The sequence below is a fragment of the Lotus japonicus genome, chromosome 3 (assembly GCF_012489685.1).
Source record: "Lotus japonicus ecotype B-129 chromosome 3, LjGifu_v1.2".
NCBI classification, from domain to species: Eukaryota; Viridiplantae; Streptophyta; class Magnoliopsida; order Fabales; family Fabaceae; genus Lotus; species Lotus japonicus.
In genome coordinates this window covers 96,962,030-96,985,753 of record NC_080043.1, presented here as the reverse complement: position 1 = coordinate 96,985,753, position 23,724 = coordinate 96,962,030, and the positions used below count along the sequence as shown (strand labels likewise).

The following is a 23,724-nucleotide window of genomic DNA, read 5'->3' as shown; positions in this document are numbered from 1 at the left end:
AAATTATCAGAATCAATAGTAGAAATCATCTAACAGCTTTTAAGTAAAACTATTATTACCAACACAATTATCTGTCAGGCTGAAAGACTCTATGGGTATTTTGCCACACAATATCTCTTGCAACCTTCAATCATAATATTCAACAACAAAAATAAAAGGAATCACACAATTGAATTGGAATCTCATCATTCAAGTACCAAATAGAAATAGCAACATATTATATGATATATTGAAAGTACAAAGTAGTTTTAAAATTGACTAAAAATATTAGATAAAGAATAAACCTCAAATATTTTCAAAGACCTCCCTCTAGACAACATTTGTTGTTGAAGTGGTAATTTCTCCTTCATCATCCAGTATTAGGATTCTTAACCCTTTTCTACTTTTGACTCTTGATACTGCTACGTAGAACTGACCATGAGTGAATACTGGTCTAGGAAGGTATAATCCAACATGGCTCAAAGACTGTCCTTGACTCTTGTTGATGGTCATTGCGTAACAAACAGCCAATGGAAACTGTCGCCTTTCAAATTTGAATGGAAGACCAAAGTCTTGGGGAATCAAACTCGTTCTACCAATGTAAACTTTTTTTTCCGGAATTTGTTCCAGTCGCACCGATCACATTTGGGCACAAATCCTCTATTAAAAGTCTAGTTCCATTACATAATCCAGAGGATTGGTCTAAGTTTCTTAGAAGCATGACAGGCACCCCTTTCTTCAACACCAATTTGTGATTTGGAATTCCCGAACATTTTACTTCATGTAGAAACTCCGGGGTTAACCATGCAGCTTCAACATCATTGTCCTCATCAGACTTGCAAGCAGAATCACAACTCAGATATTCTTTTTCTTCCCCTTTAATGCAAGATAAAATATATTGATTTACTTTTTCAACTGATTCTAATGCGGGGGCTAATATAGCTCTTTCTTGATAAAAGGTTGGATCTGTAAGATGAGAAACCATATCTGGATAAACAAACTGTATAAGTTGGAGCAACGATTCAGATGGACCAATAATCAAAAGATCATGAGGAACATCAATAAGCATTTCACCGTCACCATTGGTTGATGATTCACTGTTTCCCAATTTAAGAATCCACATCATTATCTTGATGTCCATTCATATTGAGTAACCTCATATTTTTTTATAAGGAAAGAACTTTGCAGTTTTCCCATAAATATGAAGAATTTATGGTTGCTGCAACTATATCTTGTCTAGACCCCTTTTGAATAACAGGGAGTATTTGTCTGAAATCCCCTCCTAATACAACTACCTTACCTCCAAACGGTTTATTGGCATTTCATTGCTGTTTTTTTCCATTCATGGATAATAATTTTAACAGATGTAAGTTAGTTTCAATTCTTTTAAATTCAATAAAAAAAGCTGCATAAATCCTCACAAATTGTTACCTATTATGGTGATTTCGTATCAAAAAAAGGGTTTTGCCCAGAACCACCTATAAAACGTGACGACGGTGGTGAGGTTAGTGAGGATTGTGATGAGGGCAAAGCACAAGGAGCGATATACTGATGTGATCAAACTCTAGGGACCGAATCTTCCCACCAGATTTTACCGCATCTCGTTTTGCTCTCGTGCTGGTGCTTATGTTTTTTTTTTTGGGATAGTGCTGAGAAATTTTGTTATCAATGAAAAACGGTGAGAATTTTTTTTTGGGCTTCCAATCTTTCTTTCTTTTTTAATTTATGTGATTCATTTTTAAATCTTTTTGTTATCTTTTACGTTAATTTTGAATTTCTTTTGAATTATATACTTTCCATGATATCTTTTGGATTTAATGATAAGTGTAGACATTTTTTATGCAGATACCGTTTGGACTTTTCCTTTTTTTCCTAATTAATTGTATAGAGTTATTAGTTGGTGGAATTTACAATAGAGATTAAGGAAACTCCATTGGTTTTTAATTTTTTATTGTTAAAAAATTTATATTCTTAAAACATTTTTTAATCTCATTTTTTATTAGCAAACACAGTTTATAAAGGTACTTCCCTAAATGATTTTTTGAACCTCATATTTAAAGATTCTAATAGTATATTCTATAGTTAAAATTTAATTAATTTTTATATAACCGAGTAAAAAAAAAACTACTAAATTGTCATATCTAATATAAAATATTAATTATGAGAACAACTCTCTCAAATGAGTATAAGGTGGTGTTTGACCCAGCTTTTTTTTAACTTTTAAGTTATTTTTAAGCAAAAGTTTGGTCAAACACAATTTTTAATAAGATCTTAAAAATTAAGTTACTTATTTTTTTACAAAGAAATATAAAAAAGTAACTTTTAAGGAAAAAGTTAAAAAATGGAGTTTTTTTTCTAATAAGCTGTTGAGAGTAACCCTAAGTTGCAACACCTTCCTCCTTTAGTTGTGCAGGACTCCATCGTTCTCTTCTCTGATATGTTTCTCTTCTTTCTTTTTTTCCTCTCCTCTTTGCTTTATTTATTTTCTGCTGTGTACGTGGCTGTGTTCATCCTTGATTTTCTTGTGAGTGGGGCTGTTTTTCTTGGTTTTTGATTTTTTCATTGTTGGTGGTAGGTGTTCTCCTAGTTTTAGGAAAAAAATTTGATGGTACGTGTTTCATATTAGTTTTTGATTTGACAGTTTCTTAGATCAGAAGTTTTCTGGGATTTGTCACGTACCACGGACAATTAAAAGTTTCATTGTGAGTGGGCTGTTTTCTGTTTCATTGTTTCAATGGATTCATTGGTAAATTGGAAAGCAATGAGGAGAGGAAAAAAAAAGAAAGAAGAGAAACATACCAGTGCACATTATATATATTTTTCAATTTATAAGATTAAAATAAATTTAAAACTTTCAAAAATATTTTATCAAACAACTTTTAACTCAAAAATATTTTACACCAGGAAGATCCTCAGCAAATACTTGTAGCAACCCCTGCAAAAAATTAGCCTCATTTGTAAGAACATTATTCAGTGGACTAATGTAAGTAATTGAGATTAAGCTTTTTAGTAAGTTACCTTTTGTCTATCACTGATGAAGACCCATCTATTGTCACCAATATCCCGGAGCAGGTGGTTCAAAAACCATTTCCATGATTCCTTGCACTCAGACTCCACCACTGCAAATGCCAGTGGGAAGTACTGATCATTTGGGTCCCTGCCCACAGCAATAAGAAGGATGCCACCATACTTAGTTTTGAGGTGGCAACCATCAATACCAATGAATGGTCTGCATGCTTGCTTAAAGGCTGATTTGCACCCCTCCAAACACATATAGAAACATCCAAATCTTGGCTGAAGAGTGATGGGAACATATCTCAGAATTAAAGCTACTGAATTTTGATGATTGACCCTCATAAGCTCAGCTGCATACGACGTAATCATGGTGTACTGCTTTAGGGCATCTCCCTCAACAGCAGCCTTTGCCATCCTTCTTGCATTCCAAGCAGTTCCCCAGCTAACACCTAGACTAAACCTGGTCCTCATCTCATTAATTATGTCCTTCACTTGCACATCACCACTTGTATTTCTCATTCTTTCTTCAACAACCTTTGCAATCCACTTAGCTGTTGCATTCTTATTATTGAAGGTCCTTCCACAAGTGTGGTTAAGATTTAGTGTCTTAATTCTATAGGTTGCAGTCCCTGAAACCTTGGATAGAAATGCAATAAACCCACATTCCTTATGCTTGCATACAAACCTGACCCTCAACTTATCATTCTTCTTGTAATCCACACACTTCCCATTCAGAACTGAATATTGAAGGATAGCTTCCTTAAACTCCGTTGTATTGGCAAACTCCATCCCCAATTTGAACTTGTAATCTTTGTCCAACAACTCTCTCTTGAACCTCTCAAACCTGGGCCTGGATGGAATATCTTCTTCACCACTAGATACATCACTCATCAGCTCATCACTCTCATACTCATCCTCAATGATATGCTGATCTGCAGTTTCAGAGGGGATTTCAAAGTCAACATCTTCACTGCCATAACCATCATGCCACTGATTGTACACATCCAATCTTATACCACCATCCTGAACAGATTCATTGTCATCATCAAAGCCATCATTGGGCAAGTCTTTGCATATTTCATCCTCACTGTCTATGATAGTATAATTGTCATTGTCGGTATCACTGGAGAATTCTATCTCACTCTCATCAGAATCACTCTCAGCCAGTTGTTTTCCCTTGCCCTTATCAAGTACCTTCCTACCATGGCTCCTCACAGTAGGCAACACAGGTTCAGGGACCACAGGATCTTCAGTCAACACAGGTTCAAGGACCACAAGATCAGTAGGCAACACAGGTTCAGGGACCACAGGATCTTCAGTCAACATAGGTTCAGGGAGCACAGGATCAGTATGCAACACAGGTTCAATGACCACAACATCTTCACTCAACACAGGTTCAGGTACCACAGGATCAGTAGGCAACACAGGTTCAGTATGATCCAGATAGATATCAATCACACCCCCAGAATCAGTTGCAGTTGCATACATAACTAAATCCATGGCATCCTTGTCCAGTGCTATCTCCCTCATGTCTAGATCCCAACATTCTTCTGACTTCTTCCACCACAGTGTGTAGCCATCATCAGGATAATTCAGAAATCCTCTCACCCAGCTTTTGATCGAAAAGTAGGAGACTCTATCTGGATCAACATGGTCAAGTTCAAACATTTCACCCCCTTCGTAGCTCAAAGGGTTGCCAGTGAAACGCCCCTTGTGGTGGAATCTGATTGTGATTCCCTCATCTGCCATTCCTGCCAGGACAAAGACTCACCCTATTACTGATGAACACACACTGATTTAGTAAGCCAATTCATGATAATATGCCAAACCCACTAATCATCACAAAAAACAACTAAGGAACAACCCAAACCCTATTATGCTATACCATGTAACCACAAAATTCGTAATAGCTTAGTTCGATGATGACGAGGTTCGATGTTTCTAAATACAGCACCTTCCGCAAACGATTGGTTGTCGACCTTAGGAATACAGCACCTTCCACGAACGATTGATTCTTCAACCTTCGAACCAGGTATCTGCCTTCGTCGTTCTCCCTCGAAGACTCTCTCTCGCTCACGATTGTTCTATCTTCTTCTTTCAAACAAACCTAGGGTTCTATTTGGGGCTAAGATGATTACTTAGTAATTAACTGGGGCTGTGATGATAACATTAGAGATTAACTTTGATTTGGAATAAAAAATTATTTAATCGGGTTTTTAAAAAATGTTAAAAGCCACGTGGAAATGGTAAGTGGGGACAAATTTTGACACATCAACAATTGACACACTTCGGATTTAATTGAATTAAAAAAAGTTTTGTAGGGACTTTATTTGATGCAAAAATATTTTAGGGACCAGGTTTGATTCCCTTTCAAATCACAGGGACCTTTACAGTATTTAAGCCATTAAAGAAATTATAATCTCATATTATATTATAAGATTTTTTATTCAAAATTCAAAACTTTTGACCACTAAAGTACAAGTTTGTTACGTTTGTGTTTTATTTTCTTTTATATTTTGAATTTCAAATAGTATATAGGTTTATTAGATGAATAATATGAAGTTTGACTATATAATATTTCATGAGTTTTAATAGCTTGGCACATGTCCCTACAATTGTGGAAGCGGTAGATTATTGACACCTAAGCTTTCAATGACTCTCAAACTATATATTATTAGATTAGATAGATTAGATTAGCCTTCCTGGTTCCTGCAATTTCTTTTTTTCTTTTTTTTGCTTTGTGATCCTCCCATTTTTGTGGTCAATTGAGATCCTCCCCTTTAAGAATATTTTATAGGTTCTGAGCCTATAAACTTTTCTGTATATCACATCCCTGCCCTTTTCTGCTTAATCTTATTTTCATATTTCACCGGATGAATGTTTTAACCCAAGTTTTCTTTTCTCTTAGAACTTAATAAAATCATGTGTAGTTTTGGCTATACACCTTATTCAAGAGACTGCCAACCACTTTTTAGAAAAGTTAAAGAAAAATGTATTATGTGATTGCTGATGGGTTCTTTTTCTTAAATGATGTAAAAAATAAAACAATTTACCAAAAAAAAAATCTTGTTTAATATTTATTAATATGGGGTTGTTTGTGACGGACGGACTAATAAATTCGTCACAAAATCCTTGCTTCGATACGAAAGATAGAATTTGCGGCGAAGTGAATCTCTCTCAAATATTTCATTGCTAAATTCATTTATAAGGACTGTGACAGAATGATTTCTGTCGCAAACACTAGTGACGGACATTGCTACCGTGGCAAAAATGCCGACAAAGATTTTGTGACGGACCTAGCTTTCGTCGCAAACATCCTGACAAGGATTGTGTGACAGATTTTGTTCCGTCGCAATCAGTGATGATTTAATTTTATAAAAATCAGAGCATTTTGATTTAAGATAAGAAATCAAAACGTTAATCGCCATAGGTGAGTAAAGTGTAATTTTCTCAAGTTCATCGTGGTACCAATCCAGAAGAATCAAACACTTTCTCTGCGGAGCGGAGGAACAGAATCACCGCCTCCGCTGATTCATCCTCCACCGTAATCGGCGGCAATCAAAGCAGCTCCCTAGGTATTTGACGAAGAAGCAGTTTCTAATTCATCTGCAAAAACAGCGTTTTTCATTTTCGCAGTTTCTTATTCATCTCCAACTGCAATGTCGAAGGATACAGACCCTGCTAATCTATCGCGCACCTTCAAGTACCTATTAGGTTATCATTTTCACCACTATGCTAATTTCAGGCTCTATTACAAAATTATCCAAAAATCATGTGTGCTGGACTTGATTCAACTTTAGATATATATTCGTCTATGCATTTTATTTTTGTGTGTTACCTAACAAAGCTTTTACATCCTGCATTGTAAGTTAGCTGATTTGATTTTTTCTTGTTGGGATATTATGGCTCCAGCTACTCAGTTCTTGTCAAGGGGAATTCCATTTATATTCAATACATGGATTGTCAGGCATCTTACACAGGAGGACTATGCGGTAACTGTTTTTCCAAACCCCCATTAATTTTGTTTCCATCTTCTTGGTAGCTTCAGTAATTGATTTACATTTTTGTTGCCTGCTTTGTTTCTGTACGAATCATTGGGGTGTCCTTTTATTTTGGTATAGTTATCAGTTTCATTGTCATTATAAGTTGCGTCGCAAATTTGTGTGATGAAAATTGATTTGCTGTTATGTCACCTTTCTTTGATGCAGCTCTATGCGGTGCAATTTCATCTGTTTGTCACATGTGTCTTATTTCTTAGCCGGGAGGGCTTCCGAAGAGCATGTATGCGGATGGACATAAGACGGTGATCCCTTATGCTTTGCTAATTCTATTACGTTGAGATAGCCATGGGTTTAGGAAATTGTGCGAGACGGCCATGTGTTTAGTAAATTGTGCTTTGATGGGGAATTTGTTAGTTCTTTTGATCTTGTTAGGAAGCTTTTCATTGTTAGTGTCATAGTGAGTGCTAGTTTTTTTTATGATACTTTGGATAAACTTTGTTATCAGCCCGAGAAGGGGTATGTAGGAACTATGTATTAAATAAAGTATTTTCACTTTGGTTGAAAGAACTAGTGAGAATTTGAATTGTGTTTCTCAATCCTTGGTTATATCTATATTTCTTTGATTATTTATAATATTATAAATCTAAAAAATATTTATAGTTCAAGTGATGGGAGTTAAGGATTTAAATTTGTATTTTTTTAATTCAAAATTTATTACTCTTGAGTGAGCTCCGTTTATAATATGTATTCTTCATGTTATAGTGATGGCACTTCAATGGAAGAAGATGTTGTGAAGCTAATGAAAGTAGTGTGGATGAGTCTCCCGCTTGGAATATTTATTACAATTGTTGCTTGCCTTCTTGTCTTCTGGTGGCAAGACATAAGTTATTCTACTCCACATGGGCAAGCTATCTTGATCAATGGTAATCTAATGAAGCTTTTTGTCATCTGTACCCCTTTTCTTCTTTTATGGATTATCTGTATGTCATAATCTGGTCTTCCTCAGAAAAAATGAAACCAAAGCATCCTGGACTCTATAAAGTTCAAAGTATCACGTGATACAAACTTGGTGTTGCAAGAAATTTTATGCATGAAGTTCACTTGTTATGCCAGGTTGTGCTTGCATTTTGGAGCTTTTGGCTGAGCCTTTGTATATTCTTTCACAGAACTTGGTGTTGCTTGAATTACGGTTGATGGTTGAGACACTAGCTACTCTCTCACGGTGCTTGACGATGTACTTCCTAATTGTGAAGCAAACTGGAATGGTAAGAGCTTAGTTATACTGAGCCACGTATTTTGGTCTTTAGTTTCCTTATCATTAAGCTGACAGTTTGTGCTTTTTCTGTTAATATTGTAGCATAAGAATGACAGGTTGGTTCTTGGATCAATTTCTACTTTGCTAGTTACTGTTGATTTTCTTTCTTTTTACAAACATTTGTTCAAACATATTAAAACAGTGCCACCAAAGTATTATATTTTTCTTTTGGTTGTTTGAATAATTCATTGGTACATTCTTGATAAACTGAAGGGCAAAGGCTTTTCAGATGAATCAGACATGGCAACCCAATGCCAATAGCAAACACAGAAAGTTAAAGTTATAGAAAATAGTGAAAACAACTAAAATAAGATAGAAATCAATTTGGAATTAGATATTTATGCATCTCTATTATTTGGACTACTGAAACTTCACAGTTTGAATCTCTGCTGATGATGGGATTAATAAATCCACTTAAAATTGAAAAACCTAGAAAGAAGAGTTGTTAGAATTTGAATGGTTGAAACTCAATAATCCTAGCCATTTGTCTCTTTAATTGTCAATGTTTTGAAGTTTAATGGGCACGCAAATAAAAAGGAATCTCCTAGTGCTTCGCTCATGTATCATGGAGATTATGCAATAGTGTTGCTTGTTAAAGCAATTTATTTCATTAATGTTAGGAAACATGCCACATTATCTCACGATTTTCAGTTCATTTGTTTCTTTTCCCTACCCTATATTTTCTAAGAACTATTTATTTAAGTGCATTGAATTTTTATGTATTATAGAGTTTGATGGACTATAGTACTTTCTCCATGTTGATGCAACTGACTGAGAGTTGAATGATCGTTTCCAGGAAAAATCAATCATATTTGCTTTGTCACAGTCTGCATATGGAGTCTGCTTATTTCTAGGTTATTGGGGCTATATGGTTCTTTTACGCAAATTTAGATATTCTTACCTTTTCCCATTCAGGTATAGTAATTTTGCTTTTGGCAGAAATATCTCTACTAGCTTGGTACCTGTTGCTTTTATCGTTTTCTTTTCCTGGAGAAGATAAAGGGCTTTAAAAATATTCTAACTGTTTCTGAATCTAGAGCTAGGCAACGGCAGCTCTAGGAGAGGAATTTGTATCTTGGAATTACATTGAGGTTGCTATAGCTAACCTTATGGTGATGACTTTTCGGCTATAAGAAGTGGCCTGACATGATTATGTAGGATTATAATAGGCTAGATTCTTTGAGGTCATTGCTGAGGGATCATATTTGCTAGATGCTACTCCTTGTACTCCTTATCAATGATAGAGAATTTCCTTTGTTTTGCCTGTGGATGTAAGCTTCTAGTTTGCTATCATTTGAACAGCGTAAAATTCCATGTCCATTTCAAATTTTCTTCTCTGTTGTGCACAACATTACCTCTGTTGTGTTATGGCAGAATAATGCTAGTCTTAACTGATATTGTCTTCTGATTGTGTTACACATGCTGTGATTTTCTCTTTATGTGATACATGATGTATTAAATACACTTTACAAGGAAAAATATAAACTAGAAGACATTAATCAACTTTATTTGTTTTGATATTTTTGCTTATTATACTATTAGTATAACTATAGAGTTCATAAGTGACATAAATTTTTACAGAGAAAGGAAAGTGATTGGTTTTGACCGACAGCTGTCCAAAATGTGTATGCTATTTACCTTTCAATCCTATCGGAAGTTGATCCTTCAAGAAGGAGAAAAAATGGTGCTTGTGTGGTTGGACACACCATATAATCAAGCTGTATATGGCCTTGTGGACAAATTAGGTCAGATTTTTGTTGGGGTAGTTTTTGTTTTAAATCTTCTAATTGAAGTATAAGTGTTTTTTAACTTTATTGATAAGCATGATTAATCTTTCTTATCTAAACTTGCTTTTCTATTTTTTAAATCTCACCTTTCAGGTAGCTTAGTGGTGAGACTTCTCTTTTTACCTTTTGAAGAAAGTTCATATACAACATTTGCAAGGTTTGCTTCAGGTTCTATTTCTCTCTTGTTTACTTGATGTTTGAACTGGAAAACCTGAATGAAATGCCTTGCTCTTTTTCTTTATCTAATGTTTTTGCCTTATCCTTGCTTCTTTTTGTTTCTTCATTATAATGCATGTTGCTTTTGGTGTACCAATTCTTCATGTGCCTCTTATTTATCATTTCTCTCCCCTTCATTTACTTGGGCCGTTAGGTTAGGGTTAATTGAGTATCAGTCCTCCAAAATTATTATTATTATTTCCATTCTAGTTGGTAGTTATAATATGCTGAATCCCTTTCATATTTAATCATGAAGTTTACTGTTTTAGTTGTGCATGCAGCTGTAGTGAAGCTGTTTTAAGTTTCACAAACTGAAATATTTTGGTCATTCTTGACAGGACAATACCCAGGAAAAAGCAAGAAATTAGGAAACTGCTTGACAGAGTCCCTGAAGCTAGTTTTGTTGATTGGTATGTCGCGTTTCATTTAATTTCATGTCCGGGATACACATTTCTTAGTTTTCCTACTTCTCTGTGGCAAGTTATTTCAGGTTATTATTTGTAGTTGACTTAATTTGTATCTTGACAGTAAATTAGTTTATAGCTATATGAGATGCTACTAACCTTACCTCATATTGTGTTTGCTTGTAAAACACTGTTTTTAACTATTCGCTTCTCTTTATGTATTTTCTCCATGTTTTTTTTATCGTGAATAGAAAAGTAAAGACAACTTCAATCTAACTATTTATGTGACTATGTCTCTTCCCCTAGGAAAGATTAATAGGAAAGGAAAGAAGAATATAGCCGAGTGAAAATTTCCTTTGGATTAACTTCTCTTACTTTCAAAAAAAAAAATCTTACTTTGGGCCAGGACCGCATGCCACAAGAAAAAACCTTCTTGAAATAAACTTATTGTGCTCGGTGAAAGAATATAACTGCGAAATTGTGCTTGGTGAAAGATATTTGTCAACACATACTTTGGTAGAGACAATAGTATTAAATAATCTCTTATGAGGATGCTATCTTCTGTAGATGTTCTCTTAATGAGGATGCTATATTATTGATATGAAAACTTATCCCAATTTGTGGTTGAATGTATACGTAAGTTTTTGAAGATCTGGTTAGTGCAAAATTTTTGGAGAATCAGTAATTTTCTCTTAGTAAAGATAACTGCAAATTTTTTTTTCTGGTCACAACTCAATCATGCACAGCTGCATGACAATATCCAAGTTTAGGTGGCGTGTTTTAATTTTTCTCTCTTAAATTTAGCATTCTTATGCAGTGTTGAAGAGTTTTGTTTGGAATCCTAGAATAAGAAAGGGAACTTGGTTGAATCAAATGAGAAGAAATGAACAAGTTTATCGTCCAAGGGTTTCCCCTTCACAAAAGATTTCTCTGCCTACACGTAACTATCAAAAGAGTTAGGTCAGTTAGTCCATTAGTTAGTTAAAGGAGATTAGTTACTTAAGATGTATAGTGGAATTTAGGATAGAGGGAATCATTCTTTGTTTGAAGTAGAAATCCTTTGTGAAGGGGGAACCCTTCGAGGACAGACCTCTCTAGTCTCTCCTGTTCTTGATCTATCATTCAATAAATTGTTCATTTCTAATCTTGTTTCAATCAATTTCCCATTTCTTTTACTGGAGTCCTGACGAGCTGTATGAATATCCTTCACTTTTTCCACCTTGGAAGAAATTTGGACATGTTTTGCTATAAGTTGCATGTTCTATTGTTCCTTTTTTGGTATTATATCCAGCTTTATGTTTGGCAGGCCTTGTTTTTATTGCATTTGGTCCAAGTTATTCTTATTCACTCATTAGATTGTTGTACGGCCAAAAATGGAGTGATGGAGAAGCAGCAACTGCCCTCCGCTATTATTGCTTTTATGTCATTGTTTTGGCTATGAATGGTAATTCACTTAATCCCTTATTGCTTAATTTTTTATGCTAAGTAATTTTATTGTTTACAGGTTATGACCATAGCATCTTCTGTTTTTGCTCTTCATATAATCTTTTTATTTGACACACTGGTTTTTGGGCTCTATTTTGTAGATTTAGGATGAATTAGTAAATTGAATGACAGTTTTGTTAGATTGTCATGAATCATGATAGTTATTAACACCATCGGATAACTGTTATATTGTGAGAAATTTGAAGATTGTTCCATCTATTATTGGGGATGAATGAGGATGGCTGTGTAGACATTTGGGTATGGCTGGGATAAGTTAAGAAACCACATATTTTATGCACTTAAAGGAAGACTTGGTACTGGCTAGCCCTGCTGTAGGACACAAGATATTGGAAGAGGTGCAAATATTAATTCAATGGAATGTTCATGGAAAATGGGATATTGAAAGGCTATGAGTGGATGTATGTGGAGAGATAATTTAATACAATAAGTTGGTTGAAAAGGTGCACTTTACCCTTGATGGGTATTGAAGAAACCTAGTGAGAGAAAAAGAGAGAACTATAACTGATTTGCATTATAATGTTCTATTAACAGAGAGAGTTCCGCCTAATGTATTTATAGAGTGAGTAAAGCTTGCATAGCTAGTTGTGCACAGATTTAACAGACAGAGCTAGCCTGACTAACTTCTTTACAGTTTACTAACTGCACTCGAACTGACTACAACTGTCATGTGCCACATGCTTCTTGTATAAACTAACTGATAGTGATTGGTATACTCTATGAGGCATAGGAGAAGCATCCAAAGAATGCTGTTGTGGGATTAATAAGAAGGATAGGAAATGCAATTTGATTATAACTCTAGTCTTTAGGTAAATTTGAATGCTTTTGATCATGAAATTTGGGTGAAACTTTCAAATGTGCGACATCCTAATATTTAAATAAACAACTGAAAACCTGTTATCCATTATAATTCATGTAGTATTTTGTATTCTAAGTCAAATTGTTCAACTAGTATTGTTGCTTTTCATAGATTTGGTTTACTTTAATGCCTCGTACATATTGATGCATTAGCAAAGTTAGCTGATGAGCCATTAGAGTGTTTGACTGAAATAGTTTTAATCCAACGCCCATTATGCATTTACTTATTCACTTATTTGTAACTAGCTACGTTGGTGGATCAAATTTTTCATTCTTATATCTTGTTTCTTTCCTTGCTTCAGGAACCTCTGAAGCCTTTATGCATGCAGTTGCAACAGAGAGCCAACTCAAGCGATCAAATGATTCACTGCTTGTATTCTCTTTGATCTATATAGCTTTGAACGTCTTACTAATAAAGTTATCTGGGGCAGTTGGCTTGATTATTGCAAATTCTCTGAGTATCCTTTCAACCTGCTTATTGCTTCAGTAGCAATCTTTTAATTTTTTTAAAAAATTTCATGCTATTTCACATTTTTCCTTCTATTGGCTTACCAAAAAAAACATGTTTCCTTCTATTTGGAAAGTCAATCGGATGCTCAAATATATCAGCTATTATTTATAAGCTATTGTTCAAATGAAGGTCAAAGGAAAGTTAGGATCCAAATGCAAAAGGGATAAAGGGAAATGTATAAAGGCCTTTGATCACCAAAAATATAAAATGAATTGAAAGAGAGAAGCAAGCAACTAAATATTTTATCTGATATGTATTACTGTGTGTTTTACTACCATAATTATTTTTTAAGGATATTTATCAACATACTCAACTAAATTCGTTGTTCTCTATTTCAAATTGCTGCATCTAATTGCAGTTTAATAGCAAATAAAACTGAGCCACCATAAGCACCACTCCAATGGCTTTAATGGCATTATCTACTGCTGTCACTGATCATATGTTTTGTCAAAGTAAACCATTGGGTAAGAAAGCTTAGGTTATATCAGATGTGACGGTGCCTAGACAAAGAATATTACTAGCATACCATTTTGTTACTGCCCCTGGACTCCTGATCTAGATACTTCTTTATAAGCAGCTGAAATATAATGTGGTTATTAGTTTAGCCATTACCAGCTCATTACTTTATGATATTATATGACTGTTTCAAGTTTTGCTATGTTTTTATCTTTGGGAATTTAAATGCTCCCTATTTGTTGAACCTTTGATTTCCCATATTTAATTTGCATAGTTTTTTAGGAATATAAAGTTTTTTTTGGTTACATGAAAAAAGTTTTATTTTGTTACCTTCACTTGATTGAAGATATGACTTTGAGGATTTTATACTCTGCAATATTCATAAAGAATTACTTCAAGGTATGACTATTGGCTTTAGTTATGCTGACCGTAGTTTGATGCTAATTCTGATGCTGGTTTTCGTATTTTTAATCTTCTTTTTTTGTCCACAGGGATCTTCTTCCTTTTCTTTCTGTGACTGCTTGCCTTCAGGATGGATTATTCTGTTACTTTCAGGTGTAATCACTCTCATCTCTGAGAATGTATTTCTGGACCAAGATAATTTCTGGCCATCATTTATGATCCATTTCTCCGTTGGGCTGGCTTGCTTCTGTGTGTCAGCATATGTGATGTATATTCTTGTTTCTTTTATTTTGAGTTATATGATCTTCTGCTGAATACTATTGTTTATGCTTGCTTTCCTTTTTGTTAATATACCTTCTTTACTTTTGGTCTTTTAGCTATTGTCGGGAAAAACCTTTCATCAAAAGAATTACTCGCTTTCGTGATCACTCGGACTGAAGACTTCTGCTACTATTTAACTGTGAGGTGAGGTTTGTTTCTTTGAATTAACTATTCTCTTTAAGATTTATCCTTGGACATCATAAATATAAATAGCACGTCTGAAGTATGGTACAATTTTGGTATATGTATAATATTACTTCAGCCATATCTTTTTAGTAAATTAAACTTTTGATATAATGAATAATGAATATGAAATGACAATACATTCTTTGTAGTTTCCACGGCATGTTTTGAGTTATTATAATTGGAGCAGTGTGTATGATTAGCCGTATACATAGCTATTAGAATGGAAAAGTAGTATTTTCTGATGTTTCTTTTTTGTGCACATAGTGTAGGTAGAAAGTCTTATGGTGGAAATGGATTCTCAGGTGGAAATTTCTGTAGTCAGGGTTGCTTTCACCCATTGCTCATGGCATTCCTCTGCTGCTGCGTAGTCCAGGTTGGAGGACATGTTAGGTGCATGTCCTCGATATCCCATTGTTCCTATCTTTTGAGGGAGGAAGCTTATGAAACTTCTTTTCTTAGAATGATTTTGTAATTTGTGTTTTGGGCTTTGGTCCCATTTAATTGAAAAAAAAGAAGTTGAGAAGGCCATTGGATTTTCTCGTTGCCTTCTTGGGTGTTACTTTTGGCACCCCAAATTTTTTACTCAATCAAAGATTGTTTCCAATTAACTTTGGGAAACAACTAGATTGTCAAACAAAATTAATTTCCCGGAATTGAGGGATTGGGTGAGTAGAAAAACGGGGGTGAAAGAAATCACCTGCGTTCGGTATTAATAGTTCGGTATTAATGGAGACTCAAATCATAATTTTTTTATATCCCGAAGTGATTCCGATCATAATTGCATTTCATTTTGGTTTAGCTTAAAAATATCAACAATTTCTTCTAATGCATGAGACTGGTAAAGGACAGCATTTTTTGGAAAAGCGCTATAGAGCCCGTCCAGCATTCAAGATTTTCAATATGTAAATTACAAGCCAAACCCTATTAAATTATAAAGAAACATAAATGAAAATTGTTGTAAATATTGGCGATTAAATATTCAATTGTGGTGGCTCCGAACCGCTTGCAATACGGGCGCTTAGTTGCCACAAATTCAATAGTGGCGGGTACTTGTGGCAACCCTAACCGCTAGAAAATTGTAGCAAATAGTGGTGACCCAGAACTGCCAGAAAAATGGTTGCAAATGCCAGAAGATGGCGATTATATTAGTAAGTTAAAATATTATTTAAAAGATGGCAGCGGGCACACTCTCACTAAAATGAAAAAGATCGTTTTGGACTACATTTTAAGTTTTATGGGGAAAATATTTATGACAGTGATTCTGTGATATGAGTGAGGCAAAAATGTCAAAAGTCAACCAATCCACAAAAAGCAAAACAGTGTTGAAGGAGAGCTAGAAAGTAACGAAGGTGATGATTCACAGAACACTCACTGCCACTGCCCATGGGTATGTTGGTTGGCCTCCAATATTAGTAGAAACGGCCAACAATGGTAATTATAATCTTTGAAAACACAAAAAAAAGTAGAAAGACAATAGGAGGAGGATACTATGATTAAAAACTAGACTAGGATTTTAGACAAGTATCCAATTTAGATAATGAGTATAAAGTGAATCCCATCTTCTAAAACAAAATGATGTCAGTTTTTGAGTTTTGCTTAAGAGGTTGGATTCTTTGTTGGATTTCCACATTTTGGTCTTTTGCTTCACATTGCAGCATTGCATGGCTGCTTGAAACAAAAATGAAGATTGAAATCTGACAGAATTTTTTTTTAATGTTTGTGCTAATTCCTCAACTTTCATTATGATAATATACTTTTAAAAACATTACCTTATATATATATATATATATATATATATATATATATATATATATATATATGCGTGTGTGTGTCATTGATCCAGAATATTATAGCGGCAGAAGGGTGAGATGGTAAATAGACATCTTTTTTGTGGTAAGAAAAAAGAAGCAAGGATGGCATTCCCTTGGTCAATGAAGTCAAGACTTAATTCTCAAAAAAATAAGTCAAGCAAGAATGGCTAGCCAAGAAGCTGTAAGTTGTAATTTCAAAAGTTATAGTGCTTTAAATTCTGTGTTACCACCGATTCAAACACACTATTAGTAGCAATCTGAATTTCCACAAGGAGGTGATCCATCAATTATTTAACCCAATTTTGTTAATAAATGCATTAATATATATTTTAAAAAATATGAAATGGAAACAAAGTGAAACTGTTCATGTCTAAAGTGTTTGTAGGAGCAAGCTTGAATACATTGCATGCAAAGATCAATGAGTCTAAGTGTTAGTAAGCTGCTGAACTTAAGGGATAGAGTTGCAATTTGTTGACCTCATTTTTATGGCACTACTTGTAATTTATGGAGATCAAAAACCGCTACAAATTATAGATGGCAAAGGTATCATCACAAAAGTGATGTCTAACGATCAATTTCGTGGAATGATTCATTGTGTAAAACTAATAGCATGTTGTTGGCACGGACATTATTGACCAAATATATCAACATGAAAAGGAAAGTTCAAGAAATGATATTTTTCCTAACTTCATTGAAAGATTAAGGACAATTTCCCAAATACCCCTTCTCCGGGAACTCTAATTTTCCATTACCATTATTCTCTGTCCCACTGCTTTAGAAGATCTAAATCATTTGCTTGTCTATCTCTTCCGGTGCTATCTCATTTCTCTTGCTAAAGCATCTTTATTCTTGCAAACAAACACCGTATGAATATGATAAAATATGACATGTAATGATTATGTATGGGACCATGTAATCTTAAGTTCTCTTGATAACATGCTTTAATTAATTAAATTCACCTAAGGCCTCATAAAGGTTCATCAACAACTAAAGCAATAGTTTCAAATTCCTCATTACTAAGTGTTCTTGATCGCATGAATCTATCATCTAATCTCTCTTAATTATTCTTTCTTAACTTTTTCTAATTTGTCAAGAAAAGTTTGTTTGATTTTTAAGTCATATACAACAAATCCTAAGTATTATATTTTTTCATTTTACTTTGTTTTCTACTATTAGTTAAGTAAGAGGTTGTTAACTTCCATCCTTTTCGATGTGACCATTCTTTTTGTTTCTCTATTTTTTTGGTCCTGGCCTGGTTAATTAAGGAAGTTGATTCTTGATGGGTTTATCCTAATCTAGAGGCTTGCTAAATAACTGAGCAGGTAAAAATTAGGGTTGCACCCGATGAACTTTGGATATTCAACGTTCAATTGAGGGTGATTTTTTGCCGTTACAAAATCGAAAGTAAAAAAATCACGACTATAACATTTGAAACTGCTGAAAATTATGTATCGTACACAATTTGTGGCTGTTTCAAATTTACACAATCGTGTATAGTTTTTTAACTTTCAATTTTGTGTCCGTCAAATAAAAGTTGTGTTGATTGAATGTTGGTACTGAGGTTCATAAAGCATTTTCATAAACATTAATCCCAATTCTCAAATGCCTCATAATAGTGCATAATAAAACTATCTTTTTATTTTGATTAAATTTTCAATTTTGTCACGGTAAACTTTTGTGTCGATTGAATGTTGGTACTCGAGGTTCGTTAAACATTTTTGTAAAATTAATCCCAATTTTCAAATACCTCCATAATAAAGCTATCTTTTATTTTGTTTTTGAAAAAAAGAAAATGTGGTCCTGACACTGACAGCCTGCGTTCTCCCGGAGTGAAAATGTACATGTTTGGTCATTGACAAGTAAAATTCATAAGACAATCAATAATTAAGAAAGCACATAAGAAACTATTTTTTGATATAACTAGCACGATCATAGTAACATAGTCGTGCATAATTGAGTTAAATTATGTCTGATCAATCTTGACTTAGAGGAAAAGGTTTCACATGCTCTCACTTCACTCTTCTTCAAAGCCTCATTATTCTGTTCTCCACTTTCATTAGAAAATATTATTATAATCAAAACTATAATGCAAGCTCAAAACAGACATGGACAACCAAATGAGAATTGATCCGGCGTTTGTTTGAACCTTTTAAGTTCAAAAGTTTAATTCTTACTACTCGCATTTTTAAAGGATATTAAGTTTTCACCACACTCGAGTTGAACATGAATACTTATTAAAAAATATATACTTGAGGTTAAAAAAAGGCACAAATAACAAGAGCGAGAGATAGTGCTAAAGAGAGTGAAAAAAACGGGTGAAGTCAAAGACTAATATAAGGAGTAATGAAAATGTAATATGCTTAGTAAGATATGAAATTTGAGTCTTGTGTAAAAAAAAAATTATGCCAGAAGGACCTATTACAATGTTAATATTATCAGCTCAAACACGGTTGTGTAAGTTGGATGATACTTATGTGAGTTATGATCTATACATATTTCCACCACTTTTTCACTTTCATTTCTATTTTTCTTTTTTTTATTAATCAAATCACTTATCACATCTTTATTTTTTCTCTTCTTTCTTTCTATCTATCTTCTTCCACCTCTCCACATCTCAAATAAAATATAATTATTGATACTTATGTTAATAAATAAAAAAACTACTATAAGGAGTGCAATGTGAGGACAAGGACACTGTTAATTCTCTGCAAAAAGAATGTAAGTGGGACTGTGGCTGGACCCCAATCCACTTTTCCTACCCACCCAACTCTTGAGTATACCTTGGTTTCAAACTTTTTCATCATTCCCTAGTGGACCTCTCCTCTCTACTCATTAAACATTTTATGTATCAATTTCCATAACACTCTCCATTTTGTATACATCTTTCTTTGCATGCTGTATTGCTGTCTTGTCCTTTTACAGCTTTGGTTACCTCTCATAGATAGCCTTTGCTTTCCTTTCCCCTCTGCCTATAGATGAGGAGGAAAAAAAGAAGAAGAGGGAGGTGAAAAGAAAATAAATTAAGAAAAGTCATGCATGCCATAAGGCTAAAACTGTTGATATCACTGAGTGAGATGTCTGTGATTTTTGGGTTTCTATTTTTCCAAGGACACATACTTACCCCATGCCGCATTCTAGACATTCACTCTTTTTTTCTTCTCTTTCTTTTTTGGTTTTGTTTTGGGCATAGGAACGTGCATGATTCTCTCAGCATTGAATATACTCTGATGGGATGATTGGCTTTTGCTGTCCTGATATCTAGTTTTGAATTATTTCTGCCCTCTACCCTCTATTAGCGTGTTTAGTTATGCAGTGAAAAAAGTCTCAATTACTTATGGGGAGAAAGTGAGAAACTAAAAGTATAGTTTTTAGACTTGCCGCTATTTGGATTATGTGTCACCACCCATCCAACACACTATATGTGAATTAAAGGGGGGAAATGCGACTTAATTGAGATTCATTGTAGACCTCTTGTAACATATTTGGATCAACATCTCTTTTTTCAGAATCAATTTTATCATTCTAGAGCTACTTACAAACTTATCTTAAGAATTAATTTGACTTTAGAATCAACTGCACAAAAATTTCTATACATGCAAAATCACAAACATAAACTTTTTTTTGGTTTTTTGTGTATATGATGATGGCACTGAAGTATTAGCTTTGAACCAATAAGTTAATGCACTGCTCAAGTGACATGAAAATGATTCAAATCCATTCTTTTTGCCTCGCTCCTAATGGCAACTAAACATAAGGATATATAAAAGCAGTACAATAGGTAACTAAAAAGAAACTTAGCTAAATATAGACAATTGTCTAGTTTTCTGAGGCTAACTTTCTTGAGAAATAAAACCCTTTTTTTTCCACACTAACACAAAATAGCTAAAGGCCCTAGGACAAGCTCACGCGTTATATATATGGTTGTAACTTTGTTAAGCCTATGCAGAGAGGCTTCAACATTGAATGGAAATGAATCAGAATGTGATATATAGATTGGACCCAATACTCAGGTATTTGTGTTATCATCTGTTATTATCAACAAAAAAGAAATAGGATAAAGTATCTTGTAAAGAGGTTTTGATAGACTACATATTTTCACACCAGTGAATTACACCTCAATAGTTTGAATTTCTTTACTTGAACATGCAACATTAGAACAAGACCTGTTATGGTACGTAAACATCAGCTAGTTCAGTATTGAATTAAGCATACAGAGTAACATGAAAGCAGAGGAGTCACGTCATAAAAGTCTCCTAGAGCAGAAAGAGACCGATGATCAAAAATAATAAACCTTGATTCACATAAAATTTTGTGGTGATGTCAGGGCCGTAAACACTGTTGTTGCAGTTCCACTCATAACCAACCACCACTTAACTTTCATCCACCAATAAGCAAATGAATAGATGACTGACACTTGCTTCGATTGTTGGTGTTACACATTGAATAGTAAAAATTCATGCTAAAGTTAAAATTTATTTGGACGGTCACAAAAATTAAGAAGAAATTGATTTCATTTACATAACTTTAGTGTATTCAAACATTCATTTTAAACTATCTATCATAAGTCCAGAAGTTAAGTCTCATTTGAAAGAGTTTATTTGAATTTATCTCACAACTAAGCATGTATACAAGTGTTTGGAAGAACTTATGGTGTACTTATGAGTTGTTTTAACGTCATTTTATAAGATACTTAAATTAACTTATGAATTAGAACTTATATTTACACATAATTTAGTATTTTGAGTTTATTCCAATAAACTTATAATATTAGCAATTGTGTTTACCCAAATAACTTATGAATAAATCTTATGCAATGAGAAATTATGGTTATAATAAGAGCTTAACTAAAGTTGTTTACTTAAAACAAACTTTATATCAGTGAGTATAATACCAAACACTTCTTATGAATTTGTATGTGGCTGAATGGAGACAGTAGAGATAATTTTGTTCAAATATGAGCATATTTGGTTTCATGAGAAAATATTCTAGAATCACTTATATTTAAATCGAAGTCTAAGTTTGTGAGCAATGTTGTTTTGAACAATGTGCAAATCCTGAAACTTAACATGCCTAAAGTGCAAATTCTGGAGTTGTGGTGCTTTTGATTGTGTGTTACCACTAATACAAACATACATGCTATGAGTTTCTAGGTGGTTGGATAGAGAGAGTAGAGACAAAATTTGAATTGGTAGTAAACTGAAGGGGAAACCTATGAGTGTGAAGAATTAAAGAAAATTGAGAGGGAATCACGCGTGGGGTGGGGAAGGGGCCTTGATGAAACAAGCATGATGGCACATGAGACAATCTCAATGGTAGGGTCATGTGAGCAAAGCCTCATTGATGGAACATGGTCACTAGTACTCATAGAGCCTCTGTTTCTCAGTATAGTAGTATTACTATTTATCAACGTAGCACTAGAGAGTAGAGACCCCCTTAGATAGGTTCATGGTAGGAATTGGCATGGCATTGAGTGTGTTACAGACACGTGCCTCTAATTTGTCCCCTTCCATCTCTATGATACCATGCCAATTCAAATCCATGCCTATACAAAATGAATTTCATATCAGTGTCAGTGATGACCTTGTGCCCTGATTTCCAATTGCTCAATGATTACTTTGCACCAGAAATATGGCATGCAATGTGCAACATTTTGTGAGAATAAAGAATATGCTAGTGTGTGTGTTACATACTTGAAAAATTCAAATCAACCCGTGCACATTTTTTGATCTGTTGTGTATGCATTTTATCTTGGTAATTCCTAAAATATTAGGATACACGGTACAAAAAACAAGTTAACATCAAAATTATGTTGGACAGACACAAAAGTTTAAGAAATTATTTTTATCCCCAATAATTTTAACTCATGGTGATTTTTCACCTCTGTCAGCATGCATTGAGGTATGCACTGATGATGCACAGTCTTCACCTCATGTTATTTGAGAGGATGATGAGCATGCTAAAGGGGGTTAGGGGAAGTGGAAAGTGTGAAGGGTATAAGGGAGACAGAAGAAAAGGTTGTGGTGCCCACGCCAGCACTCACCGCCAAACCAACGCCCCCATTGGGTCCCAACATCTGTTGTTGACTGTGGCGTGGCCACTGCATCTGCCACTCTTGGCTGCAAACCCCACTCTTTAATTTCTAGTCATGTGCCTATCTGAACCTTACTTTACTATTAGTGCCTCTTTTCGTCATTTCACAAAACCTTTAAACTCATTTTCAAGTTTCAAAATGTTCCAACTCCAAGTATGTGTGTTTAATTTTGTGTTCTTACCTCAACTCAAACAGAAAAATACACATGCATCTCAACAAGTACACAGTGATATAAAATGTTAGCATGTTTTTTTTGAAATGTAAAATGTTAGCATGTTGATTTCTGCTTTATTTGAGGGTGATGTGTAATATGAGTTACTAAAAGAAATTCTTTCATCATTTACAAGCGAATAGTTAATGGTATATTTGAGATTTCATTAACATTTTTCTGTAGGAGAAAAAAAAAGAGATTTCATCAACATTTATAAGTTTTGTAATTTGCAAACATATTTTTTTTTCAATCACTTCTTGCCATCTCCAACCACCCATCCACCTCTTTATTAAAAAGGTTACGTTTATGTTTTTTAAAAAGCCTGATTAACTGAAAATGTTAGACTCAGACTATAAACTAAAGCATGTTATTGTTTGACATGACAAATGTGACACTCGAGGCTGATGACTGTGCAATAAGAAGGCACATACAAGAAATGACTCCTAGCAAGACTTTACACGAAGAGACACATGAAATCAAAACTCAAATGACTTACGCATAATTAACTCTAATCCTACTTCTCAAATGGCTAATTTTAGCGTTTGAGTGTCATTTGCTGTGGCTCCCCTCAATATGTGTCATCATCCCCAGGAAGTCAGAGATACGAAAGGAGAAAAAAAAAATCCAAAATCCAAATATGAATATGCCCATCATGCC

At 34.1% G+C, this 23,724-nt stretch overlaps 2 protein-coding genes across 4 annotated transcripts; one reads left to right on the top strand and one right to left on the bottom strand.

The window, feature by feature from the left end:
- Nucleotides 1-571: 571 nt before the first annotated feature.
- Nucleotides 572-1,120, bottom strand: LOC130745122 (uncharacterized). The gene has a single exon (XM_057597262.1). It carries the CDS (start codon nucleotides 1,118-1,120, stop codon nucleotides 572-574), a length of 549 nt encoding a protein of 182 aa, XP_057453245.1.
- A 5,282-nt stretch (nucleotides 1,121-6,402) lies between these two features.
- Nucleotides 6,403-15,669, top strand: LOC130747946 (uncharacterized). 3 transcript variants are annotated; one of them, XM_057601006.1, is made up of 15 exons: nucleotides 6,403-6,708; nucleotides 6,907-6,986; nucleotides 7,203-7,297; nucleotides 7,758-7,918; nucleotides 8,109-8,260; nucleotides 9,107-9,225; nucleotides 9,892-10,055; nucleotides 10,191-10,265; nucleotides 10,652-10,723; nucleotides 12,024-12,161; nucleotides 13,381-13,536; nucleotides 14,392-14,444; nucleotides 14,537-14,715; nucleotides 14,825-14,917; nucleotides 15,219-15,669. In XM_057601006.1, the coding sequence occupies exons 1-14, from the start codon at nucleotides 6,654-6,656 to the stop codon at nucleotides 14,883-14,885; spliced, it is 1,560 nt and encodes a 519-aa protein (XP_057456989.1). In that variant the 5' UTR covers nucleotides 6,403-6,653; the 3' UTR covers nucleotides 14,886-14,917; nucleotides 15,219-15,669. The 3 variants fall into 3 exon arrangements, with proteins under 3 accessions (XP_057456989.1, XP_057456987.1, XP_057456988.1); XM_057601004.1 differs by having other exon boundaries at nucleotides 6,404-6,708; nucleotides 14,825-14,912; nucleotides 15,224-15,669; XM_057601005.1 differs by having other exon boundaries at nucleotides 6,404-6,708; nucleotides 14,825-14,912.
- Nucleotides 15,670-23,724: the final 8,055 nt, after the last annotated feature.

Bases quoted from the DNA above. Each gene is read 5' to 3' on its own strand.
- LOC130745122 (XM_057597262.1), bottom strand. From the start codon at position 1,120: ATGGACATCAAGATAATGATGTGGATTCTTAAATTGGGAAACAGTGAA.
- LOC130747946 (XM_057601006.1), top strand. From the start codon at position 6,654: ATGTCGAAGGATACAGACCCTGCTAATCTATCGCGCACCTTCAAGTAC. The intron at 10,724-12,023 runs GTATGTCGCGTT...TATGTTTGGCAG, and splicing joins GAAGCTAGTTTTGTTGATTG to GCCTTGTTTTTATTGCATTT. The intron at 14,445-14,536 runs GTATGACTATTG...TTTTGTCCACAG, and splicing joins TCATAAAGAATTACTTCAAG to GGATCTTCTTCCTTTTCTTT.